This window comes from Ambystoma mexicanum, chromosome 7p (assembly GCF_040938575.1).
Source record: "Ambystoma mexicanum isolate Mex_15411 chromosome 7p, UKY_AmexF1_1, whole genome shotgun sequence".
Lineage (NCBI taxonomy): Eukaryota > Metazoa > Chordata > Amphibia > Caudata > Ambystomatidae > Ambystoma > Ambystoma mexicanum.
Genome location: NC_090939.1, coordinates 939892357 through 939906430, shown reverse-complemented (window position 1 = coordinate 939906430; position 14074 = coordinate 939892357). Strand labels below are relative to the sequence as shown.

The 14074-nt window shown below is 45.5% G+C and overlaps 1 protein-coding gene across 1 annotated transcript in view; it reads right to left on the bottom strand.

Annotated features, from left to right (window-relative positions):
* ABI3BP (ABI family member 3 binding protein) overlaps positions 1-14074 on the bottom strand; it is a 1926231-nt gene that overhangs the window by 207972 nt on the left and 1704185 nt on the right. The window contains exons 35-36 of the mRNA XM_069637268.1: positions 12673-12771; positions 10161-10289 (exon numbers count right to left, since the gene is read on the bottom strand). Of these exons, the coding sequence (XP_069493369.1) occupies positions 10161-10289; positions 12673-12771 (228 nt within the window). The remainder of the gene's footprint in view (positions 1-10160; positions 10290-12672; positions 12772-14074) is intronic.

The following is a 14074-nucleotide window of genomic DNA, read 5'->3' as shown; positions in this document are numbered from 1 at the left end:
TGTAAGCCAGTCATTCAAATCTTTGTGCTTGTCTTCAGACAAGTCTTTATCTGCCCCTTCCACTCTAGATGAAACAATGGCAGATAAATACAAGCCACGGTCCATCCCATGATCTTCAAGATCCATTGAGCATATTTATTAACAGGCATGTGAAAAATAACTGAATTAATATTCAGGACTTTTCTTGAAAGTGTGGTTATTAAGGAGAGAGAGTGATGAAGAGAAAAAACGTTTAGAACCACTTTCTTTCATACTTTTTGAAATCGTGCTTTTGTGAGATGCACTATGGTATAAATTATTGCTATTTTAGACATCTGTGAAATGCTTTCCTATCAACCTCTGTTATATCCCATAACATTCTACTAGGCGTGAAGTGCTAAGAATTGTTGGTGTTACTATTCCTCAAATCCACCGGAGTTAATATTTTAACCTTTTGAAGGGGATTTGAGGCTGATCCTTTCTGATGATTAAGATCCCTGCATCATGTGCATTAACAAATACTTGACCTCAGTATTGACTAGAGTTTAATTCATTAATCTTTTATTACGCTCTCAAGACCAGAGACCAGTCTCTAAGCACATGACTGGGATTCAAACCTATGTTGAGCTGCATGGTCTTGCTTCCAAGACAAATGCATTGCCCCTGAGCTATCCTCCTGGCACTAGACTTTACTTGGTTTAATTTAAGACTGTTCAGGTATTTTGGAGAACAAATGCTGGAGGATTGTGCTACAATAATGGTGAATATCAATATCCAGATCAACTGTAAAATGTCTTGCATTCATTGCTCCTGCACTGTCTTAAAGCTAGTTGAATGAAACAGGAAAAAATAAATGTGCTTAGGGCGTGCTTTATCTAGAGGACATTTTAGGAACCTCTATCTCGTGACATAGTCTGAACAATCTACAGCAGACGTCCAGTTCTGGATTGGATCACTATCAAGAGCGCAGCCAAGAAATATCAAGATTTGAATGGCAAATGATCGAAGCGCTTCTTAGGCTCTCCCTGTGTACTTTCAATCCTAGTGTCTTGTCGTTGTGGAAGTTCCAAACCCACCGCTTCCATGACATAGGTGCAAAATTTATACAAATTTGAAGTTCAGTCTTTCTTCTACGTAAGGGAATTATGAAATTGCTACTTTTTGTGCATCTTGCTGGCAAATTTTTCTCTTTCTTGTTTCTGCTATTATCAAATTGGCCCATCTCCTAGTAATTGTTTATTTATATGGCGTTTTCAGATCTTCTTGCTCAATGTCCAGTCCAAAAGAAATATTAGCTTATTACTGCTTCTCACTAATGGACCCCATACAATAATGCATGCTCTTCTAAGCACTTACGAATAACGATGAAGTCTTAGCAAAGCTAAGCTGAAAAGAGAACAGTCATAATAAAGGCGTCCATACAGAGCAAGCACATTTACTACATAATGCAAGCATGTCTGCTTTGCCCGGGCCTTTTGACTAACATTGAGTATGATAATATTGTGGTTGGTGCTATGGAAGTGTATGTACATACTCAATGTACATTTGTAAATATTATAAGCAAAGCCTAGTTGTTGTTTCAAATGGGCAACCAGAGACCATCACAAACTCTCACACCATCTCCTACCCCCTCCAACATGTCCTTTGCGTCACGCTGCCTGCACCTCAATCCCACATGGTTATTTGATTTGAATCCTGCTCATCGCTAACTCATTTTCTTGTCAAGAAGCAGGCAGAGTGAGGTTACACATCAGATAGATTAAGATGAAAACCAGGAAAAGTGGAGTGCATCTATAGTGCACAAGGGGAGGCGGCAACAATGGAGCGGAAGGGCGCAGTGCTGACACATGGGCCGTGATTGCTTCACTGCTTCTTGGGTAACCAGTTTGGCATGTGGCGGCTGACTCTTGAGTTTGCCCGCAATGCTGGGATCTAAAGGCTAGGGTGGTGACAGGATACTCCAATGGGCAGAGGGCTGAGCTTTGAATGCAGATTAGAGAGATAGGAGGAGTGACAGAATGTCACATGGAGTGATTATTTATCAGAATAGGTGTTAGACGATCCTCTGCACGCCAGTTCACTACACATCAGAACACTGCTCACATTTCTTCACCATCCCCTCCCACGGTTCCAGGCTCAGGTGATTCGGTTAACCCAAAGAACCGGAAACCCCGTACCAGCTTTGGTGTACGGGCTCGATTGCAACCCTTTCTGCATTGGCAATTGCCTTGGAGAGCGTTTAGCAGAAGGGGCGGTGTTACGTCACCACGTCGGTCACGTGATCCAGAGTCACGTGTCCCTGTTGGACGTCACATGATCCAGAGACGTCACATGACTCCCAGACACACAGTATAAAGGTCTGAGAGACAGAACACTCATTGCTTCTCAGCTGGCTTCAGACCCTGTTTGGCGTTACTACTTGCTCCTTGCTATCTTGATCACGGAACTCTACCTCGGACTCCCTCGGACACCCCTTTTTGTACCTTTGCTTGGAACTGTTGACCTGTTGCCGGATTTTGGACTACACCTCGACTTGCCTTTGGATCATCCCTGGTTACCTTGCTGAACTTCTACGCCCTTTCCCTTCTTGGGATTCAAGTCAAGCCCTCTCTCCTACAGGTGGCTAGCCCTTCATCCACGCTAACCTGCGGTTCTACCATTCCAGGGACCGCCGCATCAACTGAGTCTCGAACCTCTCTACTAGGTTACCTGGGTTACCCTTACACCAGATAGCATCGGTCTACACGACACTCAAGTCAGAACAGACTGAGAAGCCGTATAGTCGTGTTTAACGATGCAGGGATCCACGGAAGAACCCATAGCTGCTTTAGTACAGGCAATTACAATATTAAGGGCAGATATGGCAGCCGCGAACACAGTGATCCACCAAAGGTTGGATTCCATACAGAGTGTTCAGCATTCCCTTCCTGCAGACCCTGAGTTTGGAGATGCGAGCTCCTTCACCACACCCCCTCCCTTGGCTACTTCTACAGTCCCAACTCCAATGATCCTCCCATCTCCTTCCCCTCTGGCTGCTCCGGAACGCTATCAAGGTGACCCCAAGAAATTCAGAACCTTTGTTAATCAGTGCAAGTTACACTTCCTATGCAGACCTTTGGCTTTTCCTACTTCCACTACTAAAGCCGCCTTCGCCCTCTCCCATTTAGCCGGAACGGCTGCCGCTTGGGCTAATCCCCTGCTAGAGAATAATAGCCCAGTCCTTTACGACTTTGATTTGTTGGTTCTAGAAATGTCTCGAGTATTCGATACTCGTCACAAGGCGCAGTCTAGGGATTTGGAGTTTTTGGAACTGACTCAGGGTAGAAGGACTTTGATAGAATACATCACCCGTTTCAATCAGCTAGTTGCAGAAACATCATGGCCAGAAAACAAGCGGGCGGTGGTCTTTTATAGGGGGTTGAGTAACACCATGAAAGATGCTTTATCGGTGATCCCTTCTATGCCTACTCAGTATCAGGAATTGGTTGATCTCGTCTTGCAGGTAGATGCACGACGATCAGAGCGTAGAGCTGAATTGGGGGTCTCTTCCCATCCTACTCTTGCTAGTGCTCCTGCTTCCAGTACAGAAGAACCTATGCAAGTGGGAGGTTTACGTAGTCCTATTACAACATCAGAGAGGGAACGTAGAAGGGTGGACAATGCATGCTTTTATTGTGGCACCACTGGACATGTTGTGAAAGAGTGTCCTCGACGCCCCAAGAAGAGCCAGGTTTTTCGGATGGCTCGACCTTAGATCCGGAGAACAGGTCGAGTGTCCCGTCATCATCTCCGGGTACCTCTCTTGCCTTTGCTCGTGTCCAACCCGTCTCTGTAAAGGCTACTCTATGTCCCTCTACAGGCCTTCTTCATGCAGTCAATATCATCATTGATTCAGGTGCCACTGGTAATTACATAGATATTGATTTGGCCCATTCCCTCAACCTACCTTTAGTGGTAAAAACACGACCGGAACATGTCCAAGCCGTAGACGGCTCTGCATTGGTTTCTGGTCCTGTTAGACACCAAACTGCACCCCTCTTGTTGAACATACAAGAAACACACACAGAAACCATATGCTTTGATTTAATTACCACACCCCAATTCGGTATCATACTAGGAATCCCTTGGTTACGTGAACACAACCCACTGATCAATTGGCAGTCAGGCACTGTACTCTTCGAGTCCGAAGTCTGTCAAAATTACTGTCTCCCGGTCCATCAAGCCTCTGATACACCTTCTTGGGCCTTAGGAGCATTAGCTCAACTCACTGTTGATGAACCAGAGATTGTTCATTCGCATACTGTTGGGGGGTTGGTGTCTGGGATTCCGCCTGAGTACAATGCATTCGAATCGGTTTTCGATCGGGGCTCTTCCGAGGTACTTCCTCCACATAGACCATATGACTGCCCAATCGAAATACTTCCTGATTCCGCTATCCCTTCGGGCAGGATCTATTCTTTGTCCCCTTCGGAGGAACAAGCATTGAAAGAGTATGTACAGAACGCCTTACGTTTAGGACACATCCGTCCCTCCACTTCACCAGCAGCAAGTCCCATATTCTTTGTACCCAAGAAGGAGGGGGATTTACGCCCTTGTGTGGATTATCGACGTCTTAACGCTATCACAAAAAAGGATAGATATCCAATTCCGTTAATCACCCCACTTCTGGACCATTTAACTCATGCTTCCGTTTTCACCAAGCTTGACCTACGTGGCGCATACAATTTAGTACGCGTTCGCGAGGGAGACGAGTGGAAAACGGCTTTCTGTACTCGTTACGGCTTGTACGAATATTTAGTCATGCCTTTTGGCCTATGTAATGCCCCAGCCACATTCCAACGATTCATGAATGACATATTCAGGGATATTCTGGACGTTTACATGGTTGTGTATTTGGACGACATACTAATCTTTTCTCGTGATCTTGATAACCATGTAAAGCATGTACGAGAAGTACTATCCCGTTTGAGAGAACATTCCTTATTTGCCAAACCTGAGAAATGTCAGTTCCATAAAACTTCTGTTGAGTTTCTGGGTTTCCATATCACCCCTGGGGCGTTGTCCATGAACGAATCTAAGGTCAAAGCAGTATTAGATTGGCCAGTACCTCAAACACTCAAGTCCTTGCAGGCCTTTTTGGGATTCGCCAACTTTTATAGACGTTTCATTTCTTCTTTTTCCACAATTGTTGCGCCGCTCACGGCTCTGACTAGTCCTCAGGTACCCTATCATTGGCACGGGGAACATCAGGAGGCTTTTGAGGCTCTGAAAACTGCTTTCACTACCGCACCGGTACTCCAGCACCCCAATCCTGACCTGCCGTTCATAGTAGAGGCAGATGCCTCTTCTTTTGCTCTTGGTGCGGTATTGTCACAAACGTGTCCTACAACAGGCAAATTACATCCAGTGGCATACCATTCCCGTAAGTTCTCCAGTACTGAGACTCATTACACTGTTACGGAGAAACAACTCTTGGCTGTCATGGACGCCTTTCGTGTTTGGCGCCATCATCTTCTGGGGGCCAAACATCCCATCACGGTGTACTCAGATCACCGGAATTTACAGGATCTGGCCTCATTGAAGTGCATTAATAGCAGACAGGTCCGATGGCATCTTTTCTTTTCCTCTTTTGATTTTCGTATTATGCATCGTCCTGGCACTGCACATGGAAAAGCAGACGCCTTGTCACGTTCCCCAGGGGGGGTCGTGTTGCCAACCTTTCCTGACACTGTTCTCGGAAAGAGTCATGTGATTTGTCTGTGTACACTTTCATTGTCGTTATTAGACTCGGTCCGATCTTGGACTAGCAATCACTCCGACCAGTTGCGAGAATGGGACCCCGTGTTTTCTGATGGGTTGCCTTTCGTACATGAACGTCTATTCCTTCCCACACCTGACACTCGTAATCTGGCCCTTGAGTGGTCTCATGATGCCCCTTTTAATGCCCATCCCGGTCAAGAGCGCACTTTAGATCTTCTCAAGCGCTGGTGTTGGTGGCCATCTATGAAGCGCGATGTAGACTGCTATGTCAATTCATGTGCAGTGTGTGCTCAGGCTAAACATCGGAGAGGCCGACCGGTTGGGTTGCTACTTCCGCTTCCAGTTCCTCCCAGGCCTTGGCATACACTGACTATGGATTTCGTTACCGATCTCCCCAAATCACGAGGCTTTGACTCCATCTGGGTAGTGGTGGACACGTTTACAAAAATGGCTCGTTTTGTCCCTTGCAAAGGTATTCCTTCGGCCCCGGTCTTGGCGGACTTGTTTTTTGAACATGTGTTCATGTTATTCGGCCTCCCTTCGGTCATTATATCCGATCGAGGATCACAGTTCACCTCTCGGTTTTGGAGGTCGTTGACTAAATTGTTGGGCATTGATTCCAGGTATTCTTCGGCATATCATCCTGAGACCGATGGGCAGACCGAAAGGACGAATCAATCTATGGAGCAGTATCTTCGCTGCCTTATATTGCAACATCAGACCTCCTGGTTGGCCGTTTTGCGGCTTGCTGAGTTCGCGTACAACAACGCGGCTCATTCAGCTACAGGTTATTCTCCTTTCTACGCCCTCTACGGCCAACATCCCAAGGTCTTGCCAGTCCCTGATGCTTCTAGTTCTTCGAATCCTGCGGCCACGACGTGTCTTAGGGATCTGTCTGCTGTACATGCTAGTACTGTGGTGCATCTCACGGAAGCGAAGACTGCCATGAAGGCCCGTGTGGATGGCAAACGTCTGGCTGCTCCCCCTCTGGTGGTGGGTTCTAGGGTCTGGTTGTCTTCACGTCACCTTCGCCTAGTGGGTTGCCAGAAACTGCTACCTCGTTTTGTCGGCCCGTATGTAGTCTCACAGGTAGTGAATCCGGTGGCTTTTCGTCTTGTGCTTCCTAGTTCTTGGCGTATCCATCCTGTCTTCCATGTATCCCTCCTCAAGCCTTGCCCCGATTCTGTCCGCCTTCGTACCCCTGTTGCACCGGTGTCCCTGTCCTCTCCTGATGTCTTTGAGGTGTCGGCCGTTTTAGGGTCCCGATGGTTTAGGGGTAGGCTCCAATATCTGGTGGATTGGAAGGGTTACGGCCCGGAGGAGCGTTCATGGGTTTCCGCCTTGGATCTGAATGCCCCTCGGCTGGTGGCCCGCTTCCATAAGGATCATCCGTCCTGCCCACGGGGTCGTGGGCCGTTGGGGGGGGGCTATGTTAGACGATCCTCTGCACGCCAGTTCACTACACATCAGAACACTGCTCACATTTCTTCACCATCCCCTCCCACGGTTCCAGGCTCAGGTGATTCGGTTAACCCAAAGAACCGGAAACCCCGTACCAGCTTTGGTGTACGGGCTCGATTGCAACCCTTTCTGCATTGGCAATTGCCTTGGAGAGCGTTTAGCAGAAGGGGCGGTGTTACGTCACCACGTCGGTCACGTGATCCAGAGTCACGTGTCCCTGTTGGACGTCACATGATCCAGAGACGTCACATGACTCCCAGACACACAGTATAAAGGTCTGAGAGACAGAACACTCATTGCTTCTCAGCTGGCTTCAGACCCTGTTTGGCGTTACTACTTGCTCCTTGCTATCTTGATCACGGAACTCTACCTCGGACTCCCTCGGACACCCCTTTTTGTACCTTTGCTTGGAACTGTTGACCTGTTGCCGGATTTTGGACTACACCTCGACTTGCCTTTGGATCATCCCTGGTTACCTTGCTGAACTTCTACGCCCTTTCCCTTCTTGGGATTCAAGTCAAGCCCTCTCTCCTACAGGTGGCTAGCCCTTCATCCACGCTAACCTGCGGTTCTACCATTCCAGGGACCGCCGCATCAACTGAGTCTCGAACCTCTCTACTAGGTTACCTGGGTTACCCTTACACCAGATAGGTAAGACATTTTAGATCCTTTTGTTTATCTGACTGTGTTGTAATTGCCTGGTACTTAACCCGTTCCTTCTCGACAGCAGCATCGGTGTTCCAGAGGCTCCGTGGATCTGGGAAGACATCTCTAACCTGTGGCCTCAAAGGTCGCACAGCGGGTTTCTATTAAGTTCCCCTGTGCGTCACTTGGGGACAGAGGACTCATCGGTCTACACGACACTCAAGTCAGAACAATAGGCTTGTTTTGAAGGTGCAGCTGAACCTTGTGCTGTGGGACAACCTGCATCAAACTCTAGGATCTGCAAAACCATGCACAAAGACAGAGAGAATGAAATCAAGGAAACGTCTGTCCCTCCAGTTTATGCATTTCGAGTGAGGTCTTGCCGGGAGATGACTTTCAGGTGCGCAGAGCGACTGTGGGGTACCTGTGCATATAAAAGTATGCGCTAAATTGTTGATGCTTTTGTGCAAGTGGCATAAGATTTTGAACCTAAATTCTCGGAACCACGTGAAATCAAGTTGGAATTGTTTCAGGCCAAGATTGAGTTGGAAGCGTTCAGCATTTTTAACTATTGGTCTTGTTGCATGTGGTTGACAGGATGGTCCACATAGAGGGTGCTCCCACATTCCATTCTGGAGTTGATGAGGGTGTCAACAGCAGCAGGGTGTTCATAGTTGGGTAAGGGGAGTTTGACTATTTTCAGTTGCTGTAAGACTTTGGTGCCCAAATAGTATGCCAAGCGTCGATGAAATGGGTTCTACTCCTTAAAAAAATCCCACACGTATGTCAATCTCTGTTCTTCATGTAAGTGATTTCTGGAACACAGGACCACTATTTTGGCAGTAAAACCTATACTTTTTAACATTTGCAAGCTCTCACATGATTGACTGGCATATAGATCTCTTCAGATGGTGGCAAATTGGTGATTCCTATCAGAGACATGCATCACACAGATCTACCTGGGTGTCATCTGCATATCAGTGGAAAGGAGCCAGTGGCCTCTGAGAAGGTCCATCAGATGTCTGCCATACATAGCAGGGGTAATATTGTTCCTACTCCAAAATTGAGTGCCAGGCTGGGGATCAGATTTTCCCTTGCCCCCGGCTAACTTCCTGTTTGAGAGAAAGAACCATCATGAATGCAGCCGAAAAGTCATGAAGAAGGCATGTGATGACAATCGGCATCAGCAGTCTCAAGTAAGTCACCGCAGACTGTGACCCACATTGGTTAGTTGTCATTGCAAGTGTAGAGGGCTTAATGATTGTAAAATGGACTGTGCATAATCCATAGAAGAGTTGATCGTGTGCCTGCGGCATAACTGCTGCTGTACACGCATAGAGACAGTGTTCATTACTGAGTTAAATTAAGATGTGCCTTGTCTATAGGCACTGTGCACACCAGCCCATCACTGTAATTACCATGGTATCCTGCAATCAGGATTGTCTTTTCGACTGAAAATGTCAGGGTGCTCGGCAAACACTCAGGCCAGAATGCTATATAAAGTGAAAAGATGAAGTTACAAAAACACAGAGTTCGGGCTCAACCTCCTAGATGCGGGTAATGTTTTCTGTATGGTTCATTAAGCAGTAGGACGAGGTGAAAGTTGCAGACGTTGTGCCTATAGTTTACTTTGGACACTCTCAACAGACAAATGCTATGATGTTAAGGCTGTGAACATCAAAACCACAAAGATATTTATTGCAAATAGTGCATCAAGGTTTTTAATGAAATGATCAAAACGTCGAGACTTTCATTAGGTGAGGTCTGGGATACTGCAGAGATGCTTTACCCTCGACATTGGTCCAGAAAAGGACACTTTCTGTATTTGTATACATTTGTAGATTCTTTGGTGTGTTTAGATCTACGGCTCAAATTTACTGGAAGATGATTCATGACTATGAGTACAAGGTCACACTGATTTGACCTTGAACAGCAAACACATGTCAGAAGTGGGCGAATAGGAGAATGACATTGACTCTGGTCCTCTCTGATGCATTCAAGCAAGAGTCCTACCAGTCCTGTAGCCTTCTATCTGCACATTCGTTTTATTGAGAGATTGCCCTTCTCCCCCGAACTCCCCGCCCACGTAGACTCTAAATCTGAACCGGTATGGGCTATGAATCTTTAGAAATTGATAACCAGTCTAGTGACTGATTGATTGCACCTTCTACTTTTGTAAAAATCTATCTTTTTGATTAACTACAAATAAAAAATAAATACATAGATACCTCTATACACATTATGATTTAATTTGTCTATACACACACCAGCGAACTAAACAATCAAATGCACAAGATCTACAGGGCTATGCTCACCAGTCTCCTGCTCAGGGGCTGATGTTGTTTTTTCTTTCAGCCGCTGGGTTCTTTCAACGGTGACTACTTGGGTAGGCTTGGGCATAAACCTCATAGAAGATGAAGGTGCACGAGGGATCAGGCCATTTCCTATTGGGGAAAAATAAACATATTTCATAAGCACATGCCAGGTTTTCAAGAACTACTTAAAAAAAATCAATCAACACTATTTGACACATGTATCACAAGGAGGACAACACCCTGTGTTTTATATGTGTGTCTGTCTACATGTGGCCTGTGTCTGTGAGGGACATTTTTCATTGCACTATTAGTGTTGTTCTCGAGTATGGGCACAGAGTTTCATAGAGATTAATCACAGGGAATTTAATTAAAGGATAATGGCTGCTGCAGCTGCATGTACTGGCTGGTCATGGCACGCCAGAGCGAGCTAACAGGCTTGTATGCGGCAAGGGCCTATAACATGGCCTGGTGGCTCTTTGAACCACTGATACAGCCCGCTGCAGCAGCCATGATAGACATAAGGACCCAACAATGGCACAGCATTTTTGTTTTGGTAAACAGGTTTGCACAGGTAGCATAAACCAGTTTACCATGAAGAAAACAATTCTACAAAAAAAGTTGGTTGACTATAAAAAGAAATAAAAGTGGGCTCTAAAAAAGGATATTTAAAAAAAAAAAATGTTGGCAGCCATGGTGCGTCAGGGGAGATTCGGCCAGGATTGGAAGACCGGGAAGATAGTGGGCGACAAGGATGGTTAGCTCCGTTTATTGTTTAAAAAAGAAGGGGAATGCAGAGGGAGCGGGAGGGTGAAGCCGACTTCTGGGAACGCAAGCTTGTACCACTAGGGTGATAATGTTCTGTTAGCAACATTTCTACTAGTCTTTGCAGTTGAGTGAGAAGATGCCCCGATGGTGCTGGACTGAATTTTGTAGGAAAAGGAATGTAAAGCGGGACAGGTGGCTTTAAATAAATGTCTTACAAAATCCTAGCACAAGGCAAATCTCATCTCAGTGGCCCTCATTAGGACCCTGGCGCTAAGTGGTTAACGGCACCGTAAAAGGCTGCGCCGTTAAACACTCAGCGCCTTACTACGAGGTCCCTTTGCGGGACCCGACCTGAACGGCTGGTCTAGACCAGCCGTTAAAGTAGGGACCCGCAAAGGGACCTTGGTGCTAAGTACGGTACCGCAATTTGCGGTACCGTACTTAGCGCCTTCCCCAGTCGCATTGAGCCCTGTGGGGCAAAAATGGGAATGGGGAAGGGCCGATATAAGGGTTATATATAACTAAGCTTGTATAATGAGGCACATACATGCATATTATGTATAAGGTAGTGACTATTCACAAGGACGAAGGATAAATAGCACACTTTCAGCACAATTTACAAGGACAAGAGGGTCTGTTCAAATTGTGCAGAATATATGCTCTTTACACTAGGTGCTTGCGAATAGCACACATTCTGCACAATTCACACGGGCAAAGAGGATACTTGTAAATAATGCAGAACATTCTGCACGATTTACCTTTCGTCCGTGCAAATAGTAGAAATTCTGTCAATAGACCATAACTACGTATAATGTAATGATATATTTTATTGGCATCTATGGCACAAATAAAGGATCCAGAAGTAGGCAAACGCACAGAGCAATTGAACACCACAATTAAACAAATCCAGACATTTTATATTCTCCATATATGTGTTTAGAGGTCGTCCTTAACTAAGCACACCCCCCCTCATAGTATTATTTTATCTGGGACTCTGCAGCTAAGTTGGGTGGGGCTCCCTCGCCTTTTTCATTATCAATCATGCCAGAACTTGGACGACATCTTCTCTACTTAAAATGGGGCTAGTGAGATTTCTAAGAATGAAATCCGCTTCCAAATACACAGATCAAACAGATCCACATTCTTTTGAGGAGTAGTTCCTCCCTGTGACTGGAATGTCTCATTCTCCCCATCTGAAAACTAATCAGTGTCGAGTATTCTGGGGACATCCTATTGTGACAGAAGAAAATGAAAAGCTTAAGATGGTGTCCACGGTCCCAGACATCTTCTGTCATGGCAACTTCGAGGGATGTGTGTGCAGACCTTTACCCATGAACACCAACATCGAAGTTAATGAGAAATGGGGACTAGACGTGGACCCCAGTCTGGATGTTTAACAATTCTTTTTTAAAGAGTTTCATTTGAGGATTCTCTGAAAAATTGTACAAGTTATGATCCTGGGATCTTGACTTAACGAAATAATTGAGCTTTTTGTAATACCATCTGTACGGCTAATGAAAATGTCTCAGCTAGCAAACACAGGCTAGACTTCTTGAAAGAAAATTAACCATTGGCTGTACTGCACTATAACAGGCAGCATCTTTCAACATTCTAAGTCTTGTGGGAATATGTTCACTGCTGTAATACAATTATTATTAGCTTCATGGTTAAATCATCTTATTCTTACAGCAAAGCTAATCTAACTCACAAATTTGATGAGAACATACTGCAGAAATTCAGGAGTTACCTGGCATTCCGGGTCTACCAGTCACATTACTTGGATGCAGGAGTCGCCGCCTCATGTGCGTGGGCCTGGCAGGTGCTAATGGGACACGTGGTGTGGATCCTGAAGAATATTTGAAAAACAAAAAATACTCACTACCTTCCTAACAGAGCTGTCACCAAATGTCTAATGCGGAATGATCATTGTCACAGACGCCATGGTACATTTTCTATGTTTGTGTCCAACAGGAAACACATTTTCATTTATGCTGGCAAATTGAACATTTGCATGCTTAGATAACTTAATACAATATAAAACAGTGGTTGGGTGGCACAAAAAATATAGAAGGAAAGTTACTTACCAGTTGGTAACGTTCATTCGACTGGATGTTCCTCCAACGCATTCCACATCTTTGACATGTAATGCCCACAGCTGTGCACTTAGGAAACCTTTTCGGCAGAGGGTGTCCTAGGTCGATGGTGTCGGGTCCATGACCCTTGAGGGCCTCCGACGAGGACGACATCACAGGATGATATAAATGGGACGCACAGCGCCCGTAGCCTGAGTTTAAGTTTTTTCCCCCAGAACGTGTGACACCATTCTGATGCCTGCTGGACTGCACTTAGCCTTGCAGAAACGGAAGCTGCAATCGCATAAGAAATTCTCCTGAGGGGCAGGCTGGGAGGGCAATGTGGAATGCGATGGAGGAACATCCAGTCGAAAGAACGTTACCAGTTGGTAAGTAACTTGTTCTTTGGATGGATTGTGTCCTCCAACGCATTCCACATCTTTGACAGACTCCCAAAGCAGTACCAGTAAATGGAGGACGGAAAATAATTTAGAATACCCGATTAGACTGCGGAATAAAGAACCGCCTTCCCAAAGGCCATATCCTGACCATGGATAGTATCCAGAGAATAATGTTTTACAAATGTATGGATTGAAGCCCAAGTAGCAGCATCACAAATATTCCTAGTAGGAACACCCCGCTGGAGGGCGCTGGAATTAGCCACGCCTCTAGTGGAATGAGCTCTCAACCCTTTAGGAGGGTCTTTACCCGCCAACCGGTAACACTCCGTAATGGTAAGGATAATCCAAGACAAAAGTAATTTCGTACATTGCGAAAAATGTAATAACAAGTTAACAATAACACATTGGGCACGTAAATAGGAGCAAGTAGAATGAGAATTACACTAATAACAGTGCAATATGAATTGCATATGGACTATGTAATAAAGGTTTAATGAAAGAGTCCATTACTGTACACAATATTTGAACATGATCAAATATATGACTGCATTAGCGTCTTCTATGGAACCAGAAATCAAGTGGTCCCCTCCACAAAGATCCATCAGTTTGATTCAGCCTTGTGGACACTGTCATGGAAGTGTACATATAAACTAACAATGTAGTGAATACTTGCTTT